This window comes from Theropithecus gelada, chromosome 14 (assembly GCF_003255815.1).
Source record: "Theropithecus gelada isolate Dixy chromosome 14, Tgel_1.0, whole genome shotgun sequence".
NCBI classification, from domain to species: domain Eukaryota; kingdom Metazoa; phylum Chordata; class Mammalia; order Primates; family Cercopithecidae; genus Theropithecus; species Theropithecus gelada.
Window position 1 is genome coordinate 58,075,168 of NC_037682.1, and position 27,260 is coordinate 58,102,427.

The 27,260-nt window shown below is 42.4% G+C and overlaps 1 protein-coding gene across 1 annotated transcript; it reads right to left on the reverse strand.

Moving 5' to 3' along the window:
• OLFML1 (olfactomedin like 1) lies at positions 1–27,041 on the reverse strand. The gene is made up of 4 exons (XM_025355989.1): positions 26,793–27,041; positions 26,423–26,552; positions 23,767–24,055; positions 1–2,507 (listed from the first exon to the last, which is right to left on the reverse strand). The coding sequence occupies exons 2-4, from the start codon at positions 26,549–26,551 to the stop codon at positions 1,717–1,719; spliced, it is 1,209 nt and encodes a 402-aa protein (XP_025211774.1). The 5' UTR covers position 26,552; positions 26,793–27,041; the 3' UTR covers positions 1–1,716.
• Positions 27,042–27,260: the final 219 nt, after the last annotated feature.

Sequence of the window (27,260 nt, forward strand, 5' to 3'; positions counted from 1 at the left end):
TAGGGCAGGTAATATCACATTTATTTTATTCATACCTGTCTCATTCCACAAAGGATATGGGCTCTCTGTACCCTTCTGTTAGAACTGTGGGTAATTACACTGTATCCATGGGTTGAGTAATTCCCTTTTGCCAAAGATCTACTCAAATGCTATGGAAAAAAACATTTTCTCTTCACTGCCTATGGTCCCAGCCTGGGCTTGGCAAAGACAGGAAAACAGCTGCAAGCACACAAAGCAAACTTTCTCATGTGACCAACCTGGAAAGAGAGAGGCCTCAGCACATGACACAGACTGGCACCACAGCCTGCACTTGTGACTTGAACTTAGCTGAATTGGACAAACACGTGGGAAACACTGAGGAAGCCCCTGTCAAGAGGCATGCTGCCCTCGGTGCCACAGGGCATGCCTGCTGTGGCAGAGTCGCTTGCCTGCTGTATGACTTCTGTCCAGATTCCAGAATATTTATTAAGGACCTCAGTGTGTTGGAAGTCATTCACTGTAAACCTAACACAAGCAGCACTCCCAGAAAGCTTTTATGCTTAGGGTATGTGGGCAAATATAACCTGATGGGGTTATTTGCTCAGTGTCACTTTTATTGAATTTAAAGCAAAAAGAGAGAAACAGAGGACAGCAAGACAAGGGGAGGCTAGAGTTGGGGGTCCTCACTCTTAGACTAGTTTTCTGGAGGAATTATTGTTTGAAAGGCCTATTGAAAGGTCTTGCACAGACATGAAAACTGGCTAAAGGGGCAGACTGTTATTTTTAAGCTGAAATGATGAACACATTGACTATAAGAGTAGGTGAACAAACATACATATTTGATGTTTCCTTGGGCGATGGAAAGACCGGAATTTGTATTTTCTAGCTGTATCTTTCACTTTGTAATTGTGTTACCTAAACTCTAGAATGACAGCTGTAAAGACTTGTGCATGTTTCACAAGGGTGAAAAGAGAATTAAATGATGTGCAAACACTCTACACCTGGAAAGTGGTTTTCAAATGTTAACATTTTCACTTTATTATTACACCTGCCTAGCTTAGTGGAAGGACAGGGCTAGGGGAAATAGAGGTTAGACCTCAATAAGATATAGTACTTTAAGCCAGGTGTGGTGCACATGCCTGTAATCCCAGGTACTTAGGAGGCTGAGGCAGGAGGATCTCTTGAGCTCTGGAGTTTGAGACCAGCCTGGGCAACATAGTGAGACCTTGTCTCAAAAAAAAAAAAAAAAAAAAAGAAAGAAATATTAATAGTACTTTAGTTGGGCAGTGAAAATAGGAGAATATCAATAGACATTTGAAAAAGAGGGAAGAGCTTCAGCAAAGGCCAGGGGAGAGAAAAGCCAGTGGTGAATATTAGGGGCTGGTATATAACTCTAATTGTGGGAGGGAAGAGGGCAGAGTTACAGTAAATGCTGGGGGGGGAGTAAAAGGCTTGAAGTAAGCTGTATCAGAATGTGGTCAGCCTTGAGAACCAGGAGGTTTGGGGGAGTAATGGACATTGTTGAAACTTTTCTAATGATATGCTCTTGCTCTCATCTAAGCTATTGGAAGATACCTAAGGCAGTGACATCTGGGTAAGGATGCATATGTATTTCCACTTCTACACACTCTTCCTGTGTGTGATTAGAGGGATACTATATTGTGAAGGGGCTGTAGCCTCACTGTCCTGTAGAACAGCTGCCAAAGCCACAGTGCTCTTTCTCCCAGCTGTAATGCATTACTTCAGAGGCAGCTTTCTCTTTGTCTGGAGCTTGTAAATGATTTGGTTTCCTTCATTCCAGGCATAGAGCTGCTTATCTCTGGGGTTGTAATGGATCACGGAGTGACTTCTTGGTCTCTTGGGGAAGAACAAGTTGGGCAAGTCCTCCTCACTGATAGTGCCCAGTGGATCATAGACACAGGTGATGCGATGAGGGCCCTGGCCCCCAGTGCGGTAGACCACATAGAGAACCCCACACAAGAGGAATGAGGCTTCAGCATCCTGGCTTCTGCATGGGGTATCCCATGAATGCTCCACTCCCAGTGTGCCCGGCTCAATCTTTGTGAGAACCAAATGGCTATGAGTGCCTGGCCCGGAGTGGATGGCCCAGAGCCCATGCTCATCCACAGCCAGGTCAATGTAAGTTGAAGGGGAGTGCTGGTAAACCAATGCTCGGCCTACCCCTCCTGGGAGCAGCATTCGATCTTCCACAGTCCTCTTCTGCAGGTTATATTTGATTATCTCATTAGAAGTCGCTTGGTTGTGAAAAAATAGAAAACCTTTGTAGATCACTTGGCCTGTTCCCTGCCAGGAAAGTGTTAGGATTTGCTTCCGGGGAGCTGGCTTGGTGTTATCCTCCATGAATGCCCGTATGTTTGCAAATTCCCAAACAGTGTTGTTTCTGGATCCAATTAACAAGTACACCTTTGGAGAGTTATAGACAGCATCTTTCATCCAAGAGCCATGTGTGTCCATCATCTTCTTCACTATTTTCAGAGACTTTATGCTCATCAGCATGTTGTCACAGCCTGGCCAAACAGGAGAAAAAGGAGAGGTTACTTTATAAACATGAGCTGTCTGCTTTCTGGAAGGCTCACTGTGCTTGGTAAATCTTGTTTCCTTTCAGGTTTAATACTGGTAGGGAATATTTTCAGTTCTACTGTGACATGACAGTCCTTAGAAGAAGGGTTTCCCTTGGAAAATCCTAGAGTGAAAATGCAACATAGGCATGCATTTTGTTTCCTTAAGAAAAAGGGCATTTAAATCCCAGCAAGAAGCTAAGCCCATTCTTTCACCTCCTTATTTTCACAGATTGTTTTTTCCTTAGTGTCTATAATAGTTATTGTATATAGATCAACCACAATTCATTGTATGACTCAATGAATGAAAGAATAAATAAATGGTCTCTGTTAAGGGACTTGCTATCCAGTTCTAAGAGTCAGCATTTTATTCACTTCAGGATATTAACAGCTATTTGCTGTTTCACAGACCGTGTTCACTGTCTAGAGCACTTGGGATTGACACAGTGAGAATGACTTAGGTGTGAAGACACTAATTCAATTCCATTTACCACGATTTTATTGTACTGTGTACTTAGGTTACAATGTTTCCAGAATGGTTCTAAGTATGGAGGATAAAAAATACAATATCAACCCTACGCCTCGAGGAGATTATCTCCTAGTGAAGGATTCTGACCCTTAACATGACTACAACATTATAAGAGCTCTATTTATTTATTCATGAATGTATGAATGAATGCATATAGTTAGCAGACACTGGATACCTACAAGGAGCAAGATAATGAGCGAGGTATTATGAGCTGGGGTTATGAGCATAAATTGGGCGTGGTTCTTTCTATTAAGTCCAGGACTAACTAGAATATAGGGAGTAAAGTGGAATTTTAAGAATAGAGAAAGGAAATGTCATTTGATGCAGGGAAGAATCTGTATTTGATTTGGTCCTTGAAGGATAAATGGAGTTGAATATTCAGAGAGGAGTGGAGAAGCATTCCAGACAGCAAACAAAACCACTTTCAGGAAAGTACTCTAAGATTAGGTAAAGAAGTGTAGAGTTTAGACCAATACAAGCTAATGTTTGATGTTGCTTCAAACTAGATATATAAAGCAAAGTACAGTTGACCCTTGAACATGAGTTTTAACTGTGCAGATCTCATTAAAATGTGGATTCTCTCCTGTCTCTGCCAGCCCTGAGACAGCAAAGCCAACCCCTTCTTTTCTTCCTTCTCAGCCTACTCAGTGTGAAGAGGATGATGAGGATACAGACCTTTATGATGATCCACTTCCACTTAATGAACAGTAAATCTATTTCCTTTCCTTATGATTTTCTTAATGACATTTTCTTTTCTCTAGCTTACTTTATTTTTAGAATAAAGTTGCAGTGCTCTTTCTCCCAGCTATAACGCATTACTTCAGAGGCAGCTTTCTCTCTGTCTGGATTTGTAAATAAGAAAGGACCAGATTAACATTCACAATATGTGTTAATCGACGTTTACCTTATCAGTCAGTCTTCTGGTCAACAGCAGACTATCCGTAGTTAAGTTTCGGAGGAGTTAAAAGTTACACATAGGCTGGACACGGTGGCTCACACCTGTAATATCCCAGCACTTTGAGAGGCTGAGGTGGGCAGATAACAAGGTCAGGAGATTGAGACCATCCTGGCCAACAGGGTGAAACCCTGTCTCTACAAAAATTAGCTGGGTGTGGTAGTGCGTGCTGGTAGTCCCAGCCACTTGGGAAGCTGAGGCAGGAGAATCGCTTGAACCCAGGAGGCGGAGGTTGCGGTGAGTCAAGATCATGCCACTGCACTCCAGCCTGGCAACAGAGCGAGACTCCATCTCAAAAAAAAAAAAAAAGTGTTGCACATAAATTTTCAACACACAAGGGTCAGCACCCCTAGCAACCACATTATCCAAGGGTCAATTATAGTAGATTGAAGCCATCTCTATGCCTGGAACCTTAAGGGCCAGGCTAAGGAATTTGGATTTTATTCCATAGATGGAGAGATACTGAAGTTTTTGAGCAGGAGTGAAATAAAGGCTGTCAAGACTGTTCCACAAGGTTAAGCTAGAAGTCCTGTGTATGATGGACATTTGGAGTGAGACCAAAATCAGGGAAATCAATTAGTAGATTATTTCTTTAATCCAAATGGGATGATAAATGATCTAAACTGGAAGAAAGGAGAAAAGTGAAGTAAAATGAAGGAGTTACAGTTTTCTAGCTCCTCAGTGCCACTTCAGGCTACTATTCTTCCCACCTACAGCAAAATCTCTTCCTTTTTAGTATTCATGCTTTGTGTCTCATGCTGTCAACTCCTCCCAGTCTAAATCATTGGCAATTCTCCAGGACACTACCCTACATGCATGGAGCATGTCCACCTCTTCAATTCCATGGAAACTTACTTTTAAACCACATTAGCATCCTTCTCCAGGGTTATACTCTGATCTCCCATTCCCAACAACTATTCCGTATCTGAAATCGAAAACCCCAGTATCCCACTCACCATGGTTATTCTTCCATTCCTCACTCCTTTGCTCATGCCTTCCAGTCCCTTGGCCTCTACTTTCTCCCAGGTCATCAGCCCTCTCTTGACCTTGCTTTCTTTCCTATACAGCCTAAACCACTGTAATAGCTCTCTCACTGGCATTCTCACCCATCAACCCCTAGTTATGCCACAATATCCACCCAACAAAAGTCCCTGGCCCAGAATGAGTTCAAACATCTGCCTTGTCCTGGAGTTGAGTGTTGATGGAGGAGAAAATCTCACAATGGTGTATATTGGTGCCACTAGACATAAGGGGTCTCCAGTGTCAACTGAGCCCTAAATACCATACTGGTCTTCATGGTTAGCCCACCATCTTCACATAATACTAATATCTTCCCTACCCCGCCCCACCCATCCTGCCCTGGCCAGTCCCTTCACCAACAGCAGATTAATTCCTTTGAAAAAACAAATACCATTAGACATGAACTCTTTTCACTTCCTGTCTCCTCAGTTATAAACTTTTCTTTAGTTGTTCCCCTGTTGCTACCCTCACACACATCTTAGAAGAAACTGTGTCATTTCTCCTGTCCAAGACTAATACATTCACTTGTACTGTGATCTCATCTTTTCCTGGCTTCTTCTAGACTTCCTTGATGAATTATCCCTTTTCTGTTATCTTTAATCTCTCCTTCATTACTAGATTCTTAGCCTTAGCTTATAAGCATCTAGCCTACATTAAAACAACAACAATTCACCTTCAACTAGGCACCTTTTTCTAGTTGCTTCATTATCTCTTTCCATCATTTTATAGCCAGCTTCTCCTACAGAATAGGCTATACTCTGTATCTACATCTTCACCTCCCATTCTTTTACTTCACCATAACTCCATAGAAATTATTCTTTATAATGTTACCAGGAACCTCATAACTGAAAACTCAAATAGATATTTTATGTCCATATTTTACTTGATCTTCCTGGAGCATGGTCAGTTCTTCCTCCTTGAAGATTGATGTGAATCAGGATAAGATCAGCTCTACTGGTCATTTCAAGAAAAGTCGGTCATCAGTTCTAATTTTGGACTTTTTTTTGGAGACAGCTTTTTACTCTATTAAACAGGCTAGAGTGCAGTGGCATGATCTTGGCTCACTGTAGCCTCAACTTCCTGAGCTCAAGCAATCCCCCCACCTCCTCCTCCTGAGTAGCTGATACTAAAGATGCATACCAACAGGCTCAGCTAATTTTGTTTATTTTTTGCAGCAATGAGGTCTACTATGTTGCCTAGGCTAGTCTCAAACTCTAGGACTCAAGTGGTCTTCCTGCCTTGGCCTCCCAAAGTGCTAGGATTATAGGCGTGAGATACCACTCCCAGCCAATTGTGGACTCTTGTTGAGACTGCCTTATCAGGCCATCTGTTGTGAGGTGAGCAATGTCATGGAAGCAGGGAGTGGTGGTCTTGCTAGAAGCATGAGGAAACTTGCAGGTCTACCGCAAATCCTGCTGAAGTTTCTATTATGGGTAGGAAAGAGTAGTCTTAATAAGAGCATAGGAATCCTGGGCCTCCCTCATTGACTTCTGGGTGTGAGGTGGTGGAATGATAGTTAGATAGAGTCTTTAAAGGACAACTGAGCACTCTGAGGAGTTCCTTCAAATCCTTTGAAAGGCTTTGGTATAAGAAGCTGGATGTGGACCGGACACCGTGGCTCACACCTGTAAGCCCAGCACTTTGGAAGGCCAAGACAGATAAATCACTTGATCTCAGGGGTTCAAGACCAGCCTGGGCAACAGAGTGAGACCCCATTCCTACAAAAAAATGCAATAATTAGCCGGGTGTAGTGGTGTGCACCTGTAGTCACAGCTACTCAGGAGGCTGAAGTAGGAGGGTCATGTGAGCTCGGGGGTAGAGGTTGCAGTGAGCTGAGATCATGCCATTGCATTCCAGCCTGAGTGAGAGAGCCAGACCCTGTCTCAAAAAAAAAAAAAAAAAAAAAAAAGATTGGATGTGTCAGCAGGTTGTCGTTTTCTTAATCAGTGTTTGGGTTCTTAAAGCCCACTGAAGGTCAGCTGGAGTCATAGGACAAGAAACAGAATGAAGGAAATAAGACTGGACAGGAGGAAGAGAGATACACAGTGAGATGGGTCCCAGAGGTTCGGAGGTAAGCAAGCATGTTAGCAAACTGCTTGTTATATGCCAGCTGTGGGCAGCAGTCCTATCACGCTTTCCATATGACTATCACACTTTCTCATCTCCCTGCAAGCCTCCATCATACCCTCGCATGGAGATCTTCCCACTTACTCCATGAGAAAGTAGAAGCAATCCTAGGAGAACTGCACCATCTCCTGCCTGGACTACTGTGGCAGCAGTCTCCTATATGGTGTTCATGCCTCCATCCTTGCCTCCCATAGTCCAATTCCCACAGCAGCCAAAGGCATGCTTTTAAAATGTAAGTCACATCATGTCCTGTGTCTGCTTGAAACCCTCCATTGGCTTCTCATTTCACTCAGAGTGAAATGGATAAAGCTTGGGTCTTTACCTCCAAAGCCACATGTAAGCTGTTCTCCTATTGCTTCTCTCTCTGTTCTTCCACTCCTTGTCCCCTACAACTTCTCCACCTTGTTCATTTTTTTCTACCACACTGACTTCTGCTATTTCTCAGATTGTACCAAACACACTCCTGCCTCAGGAACTTGGCACTTTTTGTTACCTCTGCTTGGAAACAAATATCTACATGGCTTCTTCCCTTGCTGCCTTTAGGCCTGTTCCAAATGGTCCTTGATCATTTAGACCTTTTCCCATTACCCTATAAAAAAGGCAACCCTCTTCTCCAGCTCTCCAGGGACTCCTTTACCCTAGATCATTTTTCTCCATAGTGCTTATTTTGTCTGACATATTATACATTTGTCATTAGCATATTATTGCTTGATTCCCCTCAATAAAATGTAAACGCCGTGAGAGTATAAGCTTTGTCTTATCTGTTTCATTCACTACTGTATCTCTTGTTCTTAGAATAGCATCTGGCATATAGTAGTTCCGTATTTTCTGAATGAATAATGGATTTTCAACAACCAAATCCATCAACAAACTGCTCCTGACCCTGCATTCTCTGCCGTCCTTCTTGCGTCCTTTACTTTTGCAGTGGATCTCTTACCCTTTCACCTACTCAAGAACTTATCACCTGAAATTATCTTCCCTTTCCTACCTCAGTAGTCTCTTCCTCCCTATTGGATCATTCAGTAAATCATCCATCCTGGAAAAACCTACTAGCATGGCCCCATTTCTCTATTCCACTTTATATTAAAACTCCTTGAAAGAGGCGTTTCCTTACTTCCAATGATCCTCTAAGCCATTCTAATCAGACTTCAGTTCTCCACTGGTCTAAACTCTGCTGCCCATTTTTCTGAATCAGTCTCTGTCAAGGTCACCAACAGCCTCCATGTTGGCAAATCCAAGGGTCAATTCACAGGATTCATCCTTATCAACTTTACAGCCGAATTTGATTATTTGGTCAATATTTTCCCTCGAAACTCTTTCTCTTCCTGATTCTGGGATATCCCCCTCATGTTTGTCCTCCCATCTTTCTGGATTGTTTTTTATTGGTGTCCATTGCCAGTTTCTCCTCATCTTCCTCTTTTAAATACTCTATCTTCAGGCCTCCTCTTTTCTTTGTCTACAATCACTTTCTAAGTCATTCCATTCTATCTCTGAGACCATGGAAGTTCTAAATAATGATGAATACCAACTTTGTATCTTCAGCCCCTGTCTGGATATCTACTTAGTCCCAAACCTATTTATCTACCTGCTTATTCAATGTCCCTACTTGGATATCTTCAAACTTAACCTGTCCAAAGCAGAACTCTTACTTTTGTCCTCCAAACTCTCTTTCTCCCTACTTTTTCCATTTCAGGCAAGATCCATAAACCAAGTTTCTTACTTAGAAATCCCTGATTTCTTTCCTTCTATTCTCCAACACCAGCAAATCCTGATAGTATAACTTCTCTTTAAATTATAATGTCACATAAGGCCAGGAGCGGTGGCTCACGCCTATAATCCTAGCACCTTGGGAGGCCAAGTTGGGCAGATCACCTGAGGTCAGGAGTTCAAGACCAGCCTGGCCAACGTGGCAAAACCCCATCTCTACTTAAAATACAAAAATTAGCCAGGCATGGTGGTGCATTCCTGTAATCACAGTTATTTGGGAGGCTAAGGCAGGAGAATTGCTTGAATCTGGGAGGCAGACGTTGCAGTAAGCCGAGATCGTGCCACTACACTCCATCCTGGAGGCAAAGTGAGACTCCGCCAAGAAAAAAAAAAAAGAAAAAGAAAAATTATAATGTTACATGAAAATACTCAAATATACATCTCACTTTCAACCTACTACCTCTTTTTTCCCTGGAATCCATTCATCATCACTTTTTGCCTAGACCACTATAATAGTCTCTACTTTGTCTCCCTGATTTTATTCTTACTTACGTATAGTTAGTATGTTCTCCGTAAAGCGGTATGAGTGATCTGTTTGAAAACATAAATTATGTGACTGGCCTGGCTAAACCCTTTCTATCATATTTAAAATAAAATCCTAAACCCTTGCCTAAGGAATCTACATAACGTGGCCCCTGCCTTTCTCTGTGACTTTCCCTGATACCTTTCTCCCCTTGCTCACTGTGTTGTGATTACATTGGTTGTCTTCCATCCTGCCAGGATGTCAAGTGTGTTTCTGCCTCAGGGCTCCTGCACTTCCAATTTTCTGCCTAGAGTGCTCTTTTTCTTGATCTTCCCACAGTTAGCTCCTATTTAGCCTTCAAGTCTCATTTTCAATATTATGTCTTTAAGAGGCTTCCTGTGACCACACTATGTAAATATGTCCACCCAGAAATTGTCTACTCTAGCCCTTTTCTTATTTCCTTGAGATTGCTTATCATATTCTTAATTATTTCATCTGTTTTATTTACTAGCTCATTGTCCTTCTCTCCCGCTCCCAGGCTTCTAGTCTCTGCTCCTTCATCTTCATGGATAGTGTCGTGTCCCAGTGCCTAACTCAGTGAGTTGGGGGTTCGTAAATATCTGTTGAATGAATTTAAAAATAGTCTCATTTAAGCAGATATTATTCTAAAGTCTAAATATTACTGCACTTCCAGAGTTCTGACTGCAGGCCCATCTTAAGTAAATAATAATTTGTAAAGTACTTTAAAGCTTTTAAGATACTTTCAAACCCATTATTCCATTAAAAAATCTGACCCAAGGTTTTCATGAAGGGAATACATGGCAGAAGTGGGGGTGGGAGCAACCCTAGCTGGGAAGAGCTGAGTCTCAGGCAGTCAGTCCTTTCAGTGGTCATGACATCACTGGCTGTTCCCAGGGACACAGTGGCCTTGCCTGGCTGACACTGTGGCCAGAGCCAGACTTGGAGGCAAGCTGTAGAAGTCTCTCAGCCATCAGCTGCCCCCGTGCTCCCCTGCTGACATGGTTCATCAGCCTGAGGGGTTGCTTTCTTGTGGCCTCTGGGTCAACATTGTCCTGGGTCAGCCTGGGTTATAGGAAGTCAAAGCCCTGGGGAGTGTGGAGAAGTCTGGGACAACAGGGAACCTTATGCATTGCAGGAGCAGCTAACAGAAGGACCCCCTGACACACTGAGCTACTGGGGTCCATAGGCTGCAGTGCAGAAGGATGGGGAATGATCTGCCCTGTTTGCTAGGGCCACCCCTCCACCTGAGCCCGAAAGAGCTTTCTTCATTTCCCAAGCCTAACCTGTCTCATGTGAAGCCTCTGCTCTTCCCTGATTCTATGCTGATTACAGAGGATGAGTAAGGGTTTAAGCCTGTGAGTGACCATAGAGGACTTTTATGGGGTAAGAGGGAAGGTCTATTGGCTGTGAGAAAAGCCCAGAAGCTATTCCTATTAAGGAACAAGCACAAGGGCTAGAGAAGTTAATAAATATCCAACAAATATATCTGACATATAGTATGCTTGGTACCGTGCTAGGCACTTTACATTAACTAATATAATTCTTTTTTTTTAAGTTTTTAAACATTTTTTATTTGATTATTTTAGAGATAGGGTCTTGCTACGTTCACCAGGCTGGTCTCAAACTCCTGGCCTCAACCAATCCTCCTGGCCTTGGCCTCCCAAAGTGCTGGTATTACAGATGTGAGCTACCATGCCCAGCCCTATATAATTATTATTTTTTTAACTTTTTAAAATTTCTATTTTTAATTGACAATTATATATATTGGTGGGGGATACTATGATGTTTTAATATAAGTTTAAAATGTAGAACTCACTTGGCCGGGCGCAGTGGCTCAAGCCTGTAATCCCAGCACTTTGGGAGGCCGAGACGGGCGGATCACGAGGTCAGGAGATCGAGACCATCCTGGCTAACACGGTGAAACCCCGTCTCTACTAAAAAATACAAAAAACTAGCCGGGCGCGGTGGCGGGCGCCTGTAGTCCCAACTACTCAGGAGGCTGAGGCAGGAGAATGGTGTGAACCCGGGAGGCGGAGCTTGCAGTGAGCTGAGATCCGGCCACTGCACTCCAGCCTGGGCGGCAGAGCGAGACTCCGTCTCAAAAAAAAAAAAAAAAAAAAATGTAGAACTCACAATTCTTACAGTAAGCTTAATTGGTAGATGTTTCAATACTCATTTTCCAAATGAGAAAACATTAAGGCCTGTATAAATTACCTGGAAAGGTCACACAGCCATAAAGGGGGATGCGGTCCTCTGATTTCAGTCTGAGCTGGGAGGCAGCCAGTCAGGACCCCTCCAGCCAGCCCCAAGGGCACAGTGATGTGTATGTATGTATGTGGAGGGAAAGGATGAATAGCATCTGGGTGTGCAGAAGGGTGGATGAGGGCAATGGGCTCTCTGGGACCTAGTCACAGACTAGGGGCCTTGACTAGGAAGCCCCCAGCCTTCCCATCCTTCTTGCCTGAAGAAAAGCCAACAGGCTTGCAGCCCAGCTACGGAGGGACTGTGTCTAAGAGCAAGGTCTATTAATGTCTCTCCCATAATAAAATGTTCATTTAAAATACAGTAGAAATGACTGGGCCCAGTGGCTCATGCCTGTAATCCCAGCACTTTGAGAGGTTGAGGTGGGAGGATCCCTTGAGTCCGGGAGTTCAAGACCAATGTGGGCAACATAGTGAGACCTCACTCCACAAAACATACAAAAATTAGTTGGGCTTGGTGGCACACTCCTGTAGTCCCAGCTACGTGGGAGGCTGAGGTTGGGAGGATCACTTGAGCCTGGGAGGTTGAGGCTGTAGTAAGCTGAGAGTACATCGTTGTATTCTAGCCTGGGCAACAGAGGGAGACCCTGTCTCCAAACAAACAAACAACAACAAAACAAAACAAAACAATAAATCAGTCAATAAAATAAAATACAGCAGAAACCAACACAAACTGCTTATTTTACCCTCTTCTTTTCTAATGCAGAACCCTTGGAGAAGTAACACAAGAGTGGATATATGGTTTTGGTCAGGGAAACATAGTTCTGGAAAAAAAAAAAAAACAATTCCCCCCATGTTCCTTCTGCTTCTCCTATTCCTTCCTTTGTAGATGAAACCCAGCATTTGGAGTCAGAGATGTGAGTGGTCTGAACTCAGCCTTTGGCTCTGTGTGTCTCCCCAGAAGTCCCTTTGTCAACCCAACCTTGTTTTTCCCAGCTGTAAAACAAGAGGTTTAGGTTGGATGCTCTCTATATGTAGTTTTCAGCGCTGATACTCTGTAGGTTTTATCAATTCCTTTTCTTTTGGAATTTGAGGATAATATATTAATTTACAGTGTTCAAGTAAAAGGGTAAGTTAAAACTCCCTGCTGTGCTTCTCTTGAGAAGAGATAATTAGCAGGAAGAAAAGGTTGGGGAGGGATGGGAAATAGATTTGAAACCTTTGGGTCCAGCCAAGATGCAAATTTTTTTAACAGAGACAATGACATGCAGGGTTTCCCTGGCAAACCAGAGAATGAGAATCTGGGTTTCCCCCTCAGGCAGAATTGCAGACAAGCAATTAGGATAGAATTTGGCACAAGGCCTCACAGTAAATTCATACACAAGTATTACTTATTTGAATCTTTTCATATAACTTGTAAATTCATACACAAATATCACTTACTTTAATCTTTTAAATACTTTTCCCCTGATTTAATAGCAACACTCTCCATATCTGGTGAGACGTATTACTTTATGTGGGAGTCACTCAGTCTGAGTTAAGGATCAGAAACACTGGTCTGGCTGCTGGTGGAGAATGGCTTGGGGATGGGGAAGGACAGAGGGATACCAGGTAATGAGTTTGTAAGTATGATCCAGATGAGAACTATCCAAATAGTGACGGATATAAGTAGTTAGAAAAAGGAGAGATCAGGTTTTAATAACTGATTCAATTGAGGGAACCTGTTGATACCAAATCAGACTCAAAAACAGGGTGATAGGGTACATGAGATAGCAGCAGAGAAGGCTGGCTTGGGAAGAGTGATGAATTCATTAAAGAGAAGAGAATTCTCTTAAAAGCCTGAGTATTTTGACTGCTTCCTGAAATGCTGTTATAAAACTTGACTTTTTCAACCATCTAGATTGTATTCATGTTCATAAACATTTGTCAATACTAATCAGCTGTTGGTAGGATGTAGGCACTGAGATGACAAAGATGATGGCTTTCAGACTTGTAGTCAGATATAAAATGTCTATAAAATTGTCAGCATGGACTTATTCTAAAAATTAGGGGTATTTCATGATTTTGCCCACGGAATAAGTTTCAGATATCTCAGCATAGCATGCAGAGTGCTTAATCAACTTCCTCTCTTGTCACTTCCTCATCACGCTAGTCACTAGTCACCAAACCTGCCATGGCTTCCCACAAGTTTTAGACTTTGCTCAGACTTCTCCTTAGCTCTCCTTTGCTAACTTGGGATACACCTGCTCATTATTCAAAACAAAATCCTCTGCTCCTGCAGAGCAGTTAGGTCATTCTCATCTGCCGAACGCATTCTGTGCAACCTCTTCTAGGGCAGTTATTATGCTGAACTAGAATTGATTATTCACTTTGTTTCCTTGCAAGCACTTTAGACTCTATTTATCCTAAGTGCCTGGGACACAATATATATCTCCCTCAGTAGTCAATTTACTGCTTACTCTCCAAACTCAGAAGCCAATTAGATTCAGATTATGCAGAGTTTGTCAGTTTCCAAACTTGCTATCCCAATTCATACTGTGCCAGCCTAGAAATCAAATAGATTAGCAGGTGATATTTCGCTGAGTGCTTCAGTGGATGGGTAGTAGGAAAATAGGTACTGTATAAAATTCAGTGAGCCATGGGGCAATTTGGCATTGCAGAAGGGCTGTGAACCCAGGGTTAGGGCTTAAACAGGGCCTGGCATACAGTAAGTGCTTTATATGTTGGTTTTAGTGAATCACACAGAATCCTTTATTAAATCCATATCATAGGTTTTTCTAGCTTTCCAGTACTAAATTCAGAGTATTCCATGGCACCCTGTCCTGAACCCTAACAGCTTTATTGATAATAGCAATAAATTATGAAAAAGAAACAGACTTGACACATGGCTTTTCACATGCATAGATATATGTTGCCCAAAAACATCAAGTTGAGAACTTCAATGGAGAGTGTGGAAGCTGCGAAGATGTGTGAGGTATGAGTGTGAGTCCAGTCCACCATGGGGTCCCTACAGTTGGAGTCCAACACAGGCAACATAGACAACTTCCTTACAATGCCTCCTTCTGGAAGAGGCCAAGTCTCCATAACCCCTTTCCTTAGTTTATTTTCCTCTATAGTACTTATTATATTCTGTCTACATATTATACATTTATCTGCTAACATATTTATTGTTTGGCCTCCCTCAAAAGAATGTCAGCTCTAAAAAATGAAAGAAAAATAAAGCAGGGGCTTTGTCTTATCTGTTTTTCTTTTCACAGATGCATGTCTTATCCTGGAATAGCATCTGGTACATATTATTACAATTTCTCCATTTTAATTATGAATATGATAAATGGTCAATAGTTATAACCAGCCTCAACAAAACCTATTTGGAGGCCTGAATAATTTTTATGACTGTAAAGGGTTTCTGAACCTGACAGTTTAAGAACTGTCCTAAAGCATCCAGGCTCATCAACACTCACATAAAGCATGAAAATGGGCCATCCTCTGGGGAATTTATTTTTTTGAGACAGGGTCTTTCTCTGTCACCCAGGCTGGAGTGCAGTTGCATGATCAAGGTTCACTGCAGCCTAGACCTCCCAGCTACATTGTAGCTGGGACTACAGGCACATGCCACTATGCCTGGATAATTTTTTTATGTTTTATAGAGATGGTGTCTGGCTTTGTTGCCTAGGCTGCTCTGGGGAATTTCTGATCAGTTTCCACTTTCCACCAATTATCTGACTGCAACAACATTGTAACCATTCCAAGGTTATAATTATGAACTTCTTGTTTTTATTTATTTCTCATTTAAAGACTGAGCTGATTTTTGCAGTGTGTGTGTGTGTGTGTGTGTGTGTGTGTGTGTTTCCTGTAATATTCCAAACTGAAAAGGGTGGAAATGCTCTCAATTTCTAGCTGTGGCAATGCCATTCGCCTGTGTATAGTTAGAAGACACAAAGTCATTTTGTTGTTTCCCCATGGATTCTTCCTGTGAAGTACATCTCATTTCATCCTATTCTTTTTATCCTTTCTCAACATGTGATAGTCTAGGGCCTGCTTCCTGAACCTGAACTTTGCAGCCGCCTTCTTGCTGGTTCTTTGGTGATACTTCTTCAAAACTGCTAATCATACCAATGCCTGACTCATTGCTTTCATGTAGATGTTTGCATATTTTAAAATCAGGCTTGATTGCTGCCCGTTTCCATGAGCATTGAGATGAAAAGCCTTATATGGGTATAACTAGAGGTCATAGTATATGGGTGAGCTTCAGAGCCATACTTGGAACACCAAAGTGTTAAAGTGACCAGGCTAAGTTCCTAGGGACCGTGTGTGCTTCTGCTTTCTCTCTTATACATCTGCCTCCATCATGAGGCCGGGCCAGGTTAGCGTCATACAGGAGCAGAGGCCACACAGAGGGCAGCTCAGTCACCCCAGCTGAGGCCATCCTCACCCAGCTGTTCCTAGGCAATGTGCCACTGACTGCAGGTGCACAAGTGAGCCTACCCAGCCACCCTATGGACCCCTGAGAAATGATAAACAATTGTTGTCTGAACCCACTAAGTTTGGGCATGGTTTGCTATGTAGCATTATCATGGCAGCTGATAACTGATACAGGGTGGGGTGGAGATTGTGAGTAGACACAGAGGCAGAGATGGATCTAGTGTGTCTGGGGTGGTGCATACTCCTGTATGTGGCAGGAATGTGGGGAGAGGAGATGGGCTCTGTGGAACTCTCTAAGCCACAGTTTCTTCATCTGAAAAGGAGCTATAATAGTATCGACCTAGCAGGGTTGTTGTGGTCATCAGACAAGACATCAGATTTAAGGGCTGAATGCTATCTCTGGCAAATAGTTTCCTCCACTTTCGAATAAACGATTCTTTCAGGTCAGAAAAGATTGATCCCCTTCTCTGTTCTATGCACAATGATAGACTTAGGGAACACAGCATAAATGACTCAGGCATGCATGAGGTATAGTTTACGTTTTCAGAATAGCAGGTGAGATGGACAGAGCACCAGACAGATAGGGATAGGCAGCAGCGGCACAAGATGCTGAGGGATGCTCAAAGTTGCCGTGTTCAATTGTTGGCTTCTTATCCACTTTTATGATAAAAGTAAGCACAACACATATAGTGGATACCATGGTCACAGTTTTTATTCAACTTGTAAATATTACTTTCATACTTAAACCAAAGAGAGCCAGGCTGGTAGGGGTCAGGTTGTAAAGGACTTTATATGTTATTTTGTGGGGGTTGCTTTACCCTGCAGGTTTTGGTTGCCATTGAAGGGGATAAAGCAGCGATGTGGTAACTCTGGCAAGATTACTCTGTGGCAATATAGGATAAGCCCTAGAACAGGGAGAAATGGGAGGCAGGAAGGTCAGCGAGGAGGCTTTCATAGGAATCAAGACTAGAGATGGTGAGAGAGCAGTGCAGGTGGAAAGAGTACACTTGAGAGAGATTCACAAGGAAAAATCTACTGGATATGGTGACCAGTCAGACGAGGGCCAAAGGGAAGATTTCTAGCCCAGGAAAGTGTGTGTGACTATTCTGTTAACTGAGCAAAAAGTGGGGAAAGCACGGGAATTTTATTGTTTAAAAGTCGATGAAGAAATGGCAGGGAACTAAAAAACAAGAGGGTAGGGAAAGAAAATTGGACCTTCTTGGCCAGAGTTTAAGAATCTAAAACCAGTCTGTTTGTAAGTAGGAACCATCATCCAATAGTGACCAGGAAAACTAACATGGTCTTCATACTGTGACCCATGATAAGATCAGAAACAGTTAGAACTTCTGAGCCCAGGCACCTACTCTCACAACAGAAGGCTGCTACCTCATGTGCCTCCCTAGCAGTCCTGGAGATGGCTTCACTGGGTTCAGCCTGTCTCTTCTGTGTCTCCTCAGCCTCCCCTACTGCCATTCTGCTCTGCACCTTGTGGCCAGAATGAACCTCCTCTGAGCCCCGATACTCCCATTCTTATCACTACTATGCAGACAGCACAATGGAAGAGGTGAGTGTGTGCAGGACCCAGCCTGTCTGGGTCGAATTGCAGCTCTGCCATCTATTAGTTGTGTGACCTTGGACAAATGACTTATCCTCTCAGTGTCTTTGTTTCCTCATCTATAAAATGGGAGATAATATACAGTACCTATCTTACAGGGTTATCATGAGTATTGCATGACATAGTCCAGTGAGATATGTAAAATGTTTAAGGATTATGTGGTACATAATACACATTCAGTAATATTAATTGCCGTTGTTCACATTATTCTGATTCCCTACAGCTTGCAAGTGTCAACTAGCTTAGCACAAAGGAGCTTAGCTCATGTCTGGTCCTTTCATCGCCTCTACAACTTCCTCCTTCACCTGAGTTCCATTGAACAACTTGCTCCACAAACACACTGAGCCCAATTATGCTTGTGCTGCACCATGCTGTTTCATTTTCTTGAAATGCCCTTTACTTGATTCTCCACTTAATTAGCTTTTTTCCATGATTAAAACTCAGCTTGAGGGCTACTTTCAAGATTCCGTAATCCCCCCATCTACATGGCAACCCTGACCATATCTACTTGATGCCTGTCCCCTGTGCTTTTGTGACATCCTTTGCATCCCTCCATCAGAGCCATTACCACTCTGAATTTGTCTAGACAGCTTCTCCCCTTGGCCGTAAGCTCTTTGAGGACAAGAATGTTATCCTATCCAACATTCCATCTCTAATGCCTGGCACAATGCCAACATATTTCTAGAATTCAGTTGGACATTTGTTGAATAAATAAAACAACTAAGTTATAGCGAGAATGAGTGGATGTTTAGGGTACCTGGAGCCACAAGCTAACCCTCTGTGAGAATCCGTAGTGATGGGATTGGAGGTATCCTCATAGACCACAGGCCTTTCAGATGGATAAACAAAAGAAGTGCTATGTACGTAGGTCTTTCTGAACCCAGCACAGTGATCCATGGGTGTGGCTTCTCCAAGGGAAAGCACAGGATAAGCTGTACTCTACACATACCTCCAATGTTGCTGTCCCCGTGAATGCAGAAATAGCTGGGTGTACGCAGGCACATGTACACGCACGTGCACACACACACACACCTGTACTTACACTTGCATTTATACTTTCAATCCCTTCTTTTGTGGTAAACACATCTGTTGCAAATTAGTTATACTTCTTTTCATATTTTGTTCTGCTCATGACAAACTAATGGACCTTGAGAGTTGGCTAACAGATACATTTTGTTTGGTTAATAGCGGGGATTTTTGTTTAGTTGTTTTGCTTTTAATGGTTTTGAATATGGGTCATGCACACTTATAAAACCTGGATAGATCCCGGAGGCTTTAAATATGTTGCAACAGACTTTCTTATTTGAAACATGATCTAGTAAAAGATATGACTTATTTAATTCAGCAGGGTGAAAATTACTTGAGGTAACTTTCATGCACCCTTGCAATAAAAAGAACTGGATGACAATAGGAAATAAAATAAAATCTGCCATAATGGCTTATTTTGACTGCCTTGAGAATTTTTCTTCACAGACTATTTACAAGTTAAAAAGAGGTTAATACTCGTATGCACACAAGAATGCAGCCTGTGGAATCTTCCAAAGAGTATCAGTTGGATAAATTCTTAATCTGGGTGTCTGAGGCAATGATTCTTTGTCATAAGTTATAAAGTACAATGCAAAATTTTACTTTAATAATAGTTATAGTTTCAAAGACTTGGAATAATTTTTAAAAATAAGTTAGACTTAGTGTTATAGTCAAATAGTGTTCACTTCTTTGCATCCTAAATTGTGTATGTGTGTAAATGAGAGAAGAAGAGAGAGAGGGAAGAGTGGGAAAGTGGGAGAGAGAGTTAAGATTCTAAGATTGTACCTACCCCCAAAATGTCTCCTCTGTGAGTTGAAGCCCTCATGTGAATGTCATTTGGGGATAATCTCTAAATAAAGGTTGAAGATTTGAGAACAGCTTTCTAGGGAATGGCTTAATTATAGAGCCATTTTATCTTATTATTCTCAGTACTTGGCCCTTAGTAGTTGCCTGAATAATATTCCTAAAATAAGTGAGAACTGTTGAAATTAGTACTAGAATTTCCTGGAAGTCTCCTGAGATATAAGGTTAAATTTTCCAAGAAAGTTGCATCATCTATTCTGTAGGAGTTTACAAACTCTCTCTTAAGACAACGCATACATATGAATGAAACCCTCTGAACTGACCTCTGGCAATGCCTTCCTAGCCCATAATCCCATGGTTTTTGCCCACAGAAGGGTGCTAACTTGAGTCTTCAGGATTTTAGTGAAAGGTCTGTAACTGGCACAGTCTCTATAGGCCAAGGTTGGAAGACAGGAAGATCAGAGTCGTCCAGGAAGAAGGCAATTACAGGTAATTAGTAGCACCAGCTGAGCCTATCAGACTAAAGCATTGTGATAGGCAGAATTCTTAAACAGTCCCCAGGATTTTTACCCCCTGGTGTATATTCCCAGTGTAATTCCCTTCCCTTGAGTATGGGCAGGACTTGTGCGTGTATGACAGGACAGCACTCTGTGATTGCATTACATTGTAAGACAAAGGTGAAGGAATTTTGCATATAAAAATAAGGTTCCAAATCAGTTGATTTTGAAGTTATCAATAGGAAATTATGGGTGGGCTGGCTGAATCACATAAAAGCCCTTAAAAAAGGGACTAGGCGCTTCCTAAAGAGAAGCACTCTCCATCTACTTGAAGGAGCAATAGATGTGTTGTGCAGTGCCTATGGCAAGGAGAGGCTGTAGGAGCTGAGGGTTCCAGCCCTACAAGTACCAGCAGAGGACCCAGCTAAGCCATGCATGGACTCCTGACCCACATAAACTCTGAGGTAGTAAACGTGTATTGTTTTAAGATGCTAAACCTATGGTAATTCGTTGTACAGCATGAGAACCGATATAGGCATAGTTACTAAAAGAAATGGTAAAAAAGCAGGAGTGTGCATAATATATACAATACAAAACAGTACCTAACAGGGGAATAAATTGACCTTCCAAAGTCTACTCATAGATAATAAGCTGGAAGGACACTAATCACACAGTTGTGCTTGTTTCTAGGTTTCTCTTTCCCTAAACTAAGCTCTGCAGGGGCCTCTGCCATCATTATTTCTTCTGTAAACAATTTCTGTGGCCTTCTCCATGGGAGGGCATGACCTAGACTCTGTGAATGCAGAAAAGAAGATGTCAGTATGTTTGTGGAATGACTGAGGAGTCAAACACATACAGACTTGTGTGGTCGGGTATGTGAGATGCTCCCTGAGAGGAATGAATGAAGTGCTCCAGGAATACTGTAGGCCAATCTGCCTGGCAGCCCCCTCACCTCTATCCTCACCCTCATAGGTCTTCACAAACAATTCACAGCATTTTTGAGTCACAAAGGATTGCTAGGAAAAATATATATAAATATATATTAATCATATACATTTTAATATATACATATATACACACATACATAAATATATGTATATGTATATTTAAACTGCATTTGGGTAAGTTATGGGAGAAGGAGCTGGAGATCAACTTGCATCACTTTGTAAAGGGCCTTTCTTATGTAAAAGAAAGCTAGGAGATTTGAATGGATTTTTTTGTTGTTGATAATTGATGGTAAATGACAAAAATATGTTCCTCACAGAGGAGAATTATGATCTATTTTGTGTTGTGGAAAGTCTACATGACAGCAGGCAGACTGTGGGAGGCAAGAGAAATGGTAAGGAAGCTAGAGCAGGATGCAGACGTGTCCTACTTGGTCCTCCATCTCTCCTGTGCAGCACAGGGCCCATACAGTAGTGGGAGGCAAGAAGTATTGGCTGATTTACAAACCAACACAGCATCAAATGTGAGCTCCAGAGGCAACAGACAGGGATGCAGCAATCTCTGATAGGTTCAGAAATGTTTTCATATACCACAGAGCTAGGAGAGGGGATATTTCAGAAGTACAGTATCTGAGGGGCAGAGGATGGGGGTTGAAAAAGCAAGTCCAGTCTCAGGACCTCCACTGAGCTCTAGCTGGAATGGGAAGGGGTAATCTCAACACCTGGTAGGCTGAGAGTGTCCAGGGACCAGGGACAGCTCAGGAATACAATTCAGCACAACTATTCAGACTTAGGGTCCTGCCTGACCCTCCAGTGTGAAAGTTCAGACACATTCTAGATCAGGCCACATTAGTACCCAGTCCTCTCCATGAGCATTCTAGGAAGCCCCTGTTCATCTCGATTGGCCCATTTCCTTCCCTCACTCTGTGCTTACCCCCAGCTTCTCCCTCTTTGAGGATGATTCATCTCAGGACAATGTCAGGGCCAAAAAGGATTGCTCACTTGACCTATTGCTTCATATTATAGGCAAGGCACCCTCCTCTCTTTCTTCTGACTCAGAGATAAGATGTTTTTTGGGTTTTTTTGTTTCTGTTTTCTTTTTGCCCCCAAAGCTTGACTAAGCCCTCTGCCTGTGTTGACAATCCCTACATCCATTCATTTATTTGTTTTAATTGTTTAATTACTCACTGAAAACTATTTATTGAATAGACCTCATTCTAGGCACTGGAGACACAACATTGAACATGAAACTAGGGTTCCAAGTTCTCATAGAGCTGACATTACAGGTAGGGAGGTAGGAAATAAGCTGTGAGCCAATAAATGAACTAAACAGTTTCAAAATTATAAATGGTCTAAAAAAATCGTACAGTAATAAGTGCTCCCAAACTCCTTTTGAGTTTTCCATTTCAATATATTTCATACCAACCATTCGATGACCTAAGCCCAAAACCTGGGAAACATCCTAGACTCATCTCTCTCACTCATCCTTTACTTTTAATTAGCAGTCAGAAAGCCATGTGGATTCTAACTCTCAATGGCTCTCAAATCCACCTGTTCTCTGTCCCGTGACACTTAATGCCAACACTCTCACTTGTTGCCCAAATTATTGCAGCATTCCCTGACTGGTCTCCTCTCTCTAGTTTTACCCTCTTCCTTCTTATCATGCCCTTGTTTAATATTGCTCAATAGTTCTCTGTAGTTTCTCCAGTGAGCTTCAACTTCCTTCATCTAGCATGCAAGGTCTCTCATTAACTGAGTCCTGCTGAGCTCTTCAACCTAGTTTTCCTACTGTCACCTCTCTAAAAAGCTTTCACTCAGCCATATTTGCGGGTCTACATGTCAAGGTGCTACAGTACCCTCATGCCTTTGGTATATTGTGCCCTGACTTGAAGTACCCTCTGCTCATTCTTTTCTAACTTCTTTGTTCAAAAATCAGACCAAGGGTCACCTCATTTAGGAAGACTCTTTTCCTTATAGTGATCATGAAGTTCTTAGAAGGATTACATTGAGAAGGTACGTGAAACTTTTAGTACAATGATGGCACTCAGCTTATATGTCATTTCCCTGATGGAGGTTCTTCAATTGGAACAGATGTAATTAGCATGTAAATAAAGTCTTCCTATTTGTAATGAAAACATCTCAGAGTACAAACCCTGAGGTGGGAGATTTGTCTCCCTCATTGTTTTAATGAAATAGACTCATGCACAGAAAATTTTTCTTTGTCACTTGTGTGTTTATTGCCTGATACTGTTTATTATAATTTGAGCTGCTACACATTATTCTTAATGGCCTGGAAGTGATTCTGATGGATCACAAGATTAGACCACATCCCATGCCTATCACCATCTCAGACAGCACACACAGTAGTAATTCACTGCAGTTCCCAGCCCTGAGGGTTGGCTGTTGCCATTTCCAATTTAAGACTGTTTCTTGGTATGTTTGCAGATGCTATCTACACCCTGGGTACTGGATGTAGAATCCACCAAACTGCCACTTTCCCTGAAAAAATCTGGGACCACACATCTCCACCAAACCAAGGTTTATCAGGAGGTGGTCTCCTTGGGCTGACCTTTGGCACTATAGTCTTGACCTTCTATGGAGTCTTTAGGCACTCTGTGTGAAAGAAAGAGTGGCTTTCTGAGAATGGATTTCCCTTTGGACACCTGTTCTCTTTATAGCTTTCTCTCTCAGCAATGCACACAAAAGCACACCTCCAGCTCTTTCATTACTCTACGATGCTCCCTGACTGCTCTGAGTCTGTGTGTTTCTGAGCATGATAGCCCCTAGAAGGGCTAGGAAAAGATGCAGCTTTCTTACTTGCATTCAGCAGAGTCCGGATCTTTTTCTCTTCTTCAGCTTCTTGGAGCAACGTTTCTGCCAGTGTCTTGTCCTCTGATTCTATGCACTCGTCAGCTTCTCGAAGGTATTGTATGTAGTCAATCTCCCGTTGGGCACGTTCAACTCTCAGTGCCAAGTTACCCACTGCACTCTTGTACTCACTTGTGTAGGTCTGACATCTTCCCAGCATGACAGATATATTTTTTGAGAACTCTTGGAATTCTTGAATGTATGCCCTTGTTGCTTGGGTACATTTTTCCAGCCCTTGCTTCAGTCAGAAAATAAATTTGCAAATTATTGCTTGTTATTTAAATTACCCAAATAATATAATAGCTATCATTTATAGAAAAGGATTAGAAAATTATACATAATCGAATAGGGGAAAAATTGAAATCACCCCTAATTCCTAAATTCAAAGGTACTATTGATACTTTAGTATATCAGTTTTTAAAAGTTTTCCCGAGCATTTAGTCATACATATGTAAATATATTTTTAAAATGTGATTTTACTATATGTTTGTATCTTTTTCACCTGTAGATATATTGTGAACATACTTAGATACCAATTAATGTATACCTATACCATAACTTTAATGAGCGCATTCCATTGAGTTGATATCCCGTTATTTATTCTTAGACTCTTTTTGATGTATTTTTACATAGTTTTTTTTTTTTTTTTTTTTTTTTTTTTGAGACGGAGTCTCGCTCTGTCACCCAGGCTGGAGTGCAGTGGCCGGATCTCAGCTCACTGCAAGCTCCGCCCCCCGGGTTTACGCCATTCTCCTACCTCAGCCTCCCGAGTAGCTGGGACTACAGGCGCCCGCCGCCTCGCCCGGCTAGTTTTTTGTATTTTTTAGTAGAGACGGGGTTTCACCGTGTTCGCCAGGATGGTCTCGATCTCCTGACCTCGTGATCCGCCCGTCTCGGCCTCCCAAAGTGCTGGGATTACAGGCTTGAGCCACCGCGCCCGGCCTTATTTACATAGTTTTTAATTTTTTGTCATTCAATCAATGCTGAGAAAAAAACTGTATTTACATCTTCATCAGATTATTTGAAGACAGATTTCTAGAATATCCATCCCTAGCACTTGGCACAGGGCCAAGCACATAATAATACTCAATAAATATTTGCTGAACAAAAGAACAAATGAATGGGAATGGGATTGCTTCGTCAAAGAGAATGTCGACTTAAAGCTCATTTGCCATAGTTTATCAAAATGCTGTCCACAAATGTAAAAATGTATGCTCCAAACAGCAATATGTAAGGCTGTTTGTTTTGAAGGGAGAAAGACAGAAAGACCCAAAATACTTCCCTAAATCCCTACCCTCTTTTTTCCTACCCTTCTGACTCTGGCTTCTCAGGCTGGGAATGCTATCACTGTGTTGTTAAGTGTCTGAGCTGGCCAACAGTGACTGCCACATGCGACTTAGCTTCACCTCAGGTCAGGACTGGGGTGGGAAGATCTTGTCTTTTTCAAATCCACATTCATAACGATGAAAGGATTAGTCTGTACTTTATACCCTTGACAAGTTCTTAAGGTATTGAAAGACAATTTGCAGGGATTTGGCTGGCTTTACTCCCAAGGCAAGTCGGTGCTAAATGCAGAGGGATCCTGGGTGAGCATCATTCTGGCACTTCTAAGGAGGTGAGGCTCAGGAGGGAGCAAGTGAAGAAGCACAAGAGGCTGCTCGTCTGGGAACACTTCAGCCACTGCCTCCAGGCCTCAGCCTGTTGGCTGGACGCCCTTAGGAAATGTGTTCGGCCTGCTGTGTGGAATTACTTTACCCTGACTGTAACTAGAAGAACACGTAATTTGGACATGAAGATTTTTCAGGAAAATGTAGAAAATAATTATTAGCAATAAGAATGTCTTTGAAAGAAGATAAATAATTTATCAGTTTAGCTTGTACAAAAGCAAGTCATTAAGTATGAATAGTCAGTGCCAAGGTGTGGCAAAGGCTAGGGTGGAGGGTTACATTTGTCCCTGGGAGCCTGTCCAGGCCGCCAAAATGTTGGATTTTGCACATTTTAATGAGGTGGCAGCCCGAATGCTTTCTTTCTGTTTAACTTGGCCAAAATCTGCTCATTTCTAAATCTAAATCCAGTTCAGCAAAAGAAACTAAGACTTCTCAATACATCAATATCATGACTTTTTACAGTGACCTAATGGTTTATCATAAAAGACAAAAAGAAAAGCTGAAATTCATTATCAGCCTGAAACACTAAACATGAAGAAAAAGTGACCAACATTTTTAAGTTTCATATTTTAAAAAATGAACTATGGTGAATAATAACATTTTAGATATATACCATTATGCCAGGCAGTATTTTAGCTATGGATTAAATCTTCGGAATAGCCTTACAACATAAATTCTACTATTATCCCCATTTTACAGACGAGACAAACTGCCAAATCAGAGCACACAGTGCAACTATGCTCAAGGTCTGGGAGTGGCACACTGGACACTGGAGTTGGGCTCTAAACAGCTAGATTATGAGCATTTTGAAGTATAACTTTGGCAATGTGTCATTTGCTATCCGGGAAAAATACAACCCAGTAGATAGAGAAATATGGGTAAAATAAGGTATTTCCGGGAGGCCTGTTCCTTGTCCAAGGTGTACAGATGCCACCTACCTCCAAGACTCGAAAGCGCTGGTAGATGTAATGCACCATTGCTGGGTCCTGGGCACACTGCGGCGGGGGCAGAAAAGCTGCAAGGAACAGAACGAGCAATGCAGAAGCTCCTCGAAGGGCCACCATCATCCTGCAAAACACCAACCAGGGTAATCTCTTACGCTGTGGCTCTCCTCAAAGAAGTCTCGAGGGTTCCAGTGGTGGTCTCCTGCTTTCTATCCACTGCTGTGGCAAATCCTCTAAAAACAGCGTTTTGCACAGCAGAGAGCAAAGTCCGCTTGTTATTCCACCCGATGCATGAGCTCAGTTTGCCAGCTAGTGATCAAGTCCAACTGTTGGTATGTTGGTCCCTGAGGCCTTGCAGACTGGCTTGTGGCAGAGAGCTCCCTGGGTCCAGCATCTGTTGCCCTCACCCTTGACACATGTGGACCCTCCCCAGGCTAGTGGTTGCACGCTGCTTCCAGGCTTAATTGTGTGTGCGTTGGGGTGGGGGGTGAAGATGGCTTCCCCCCTATTCCCTCGCCCTAGCTATTTCCTTTTTACTTTTGCTTTCCTCCTCCCTAGTGAATTCTGCAGTCCAATCACAGGCCTTCCCCAACACAAACCACCCGCAACTTTTCAAAGTTGGAATCTCAGTTTTGCTTCTGGCAGAAATTCCCAGGATCCTTTTCCCAGAAGTCCTACTGGGAGACCCCACCCCTCATCCAGACTCCCTTCACATTCCTGCAGCTCTTAAAGGCACAGCCAGGAAAAATAAACATGGATCTACCACTATCTCTGAACAGCCAGTGCACAGGGCTGTATCACCCCTTGGGCAGAAAGGTACAATGGGCTACAG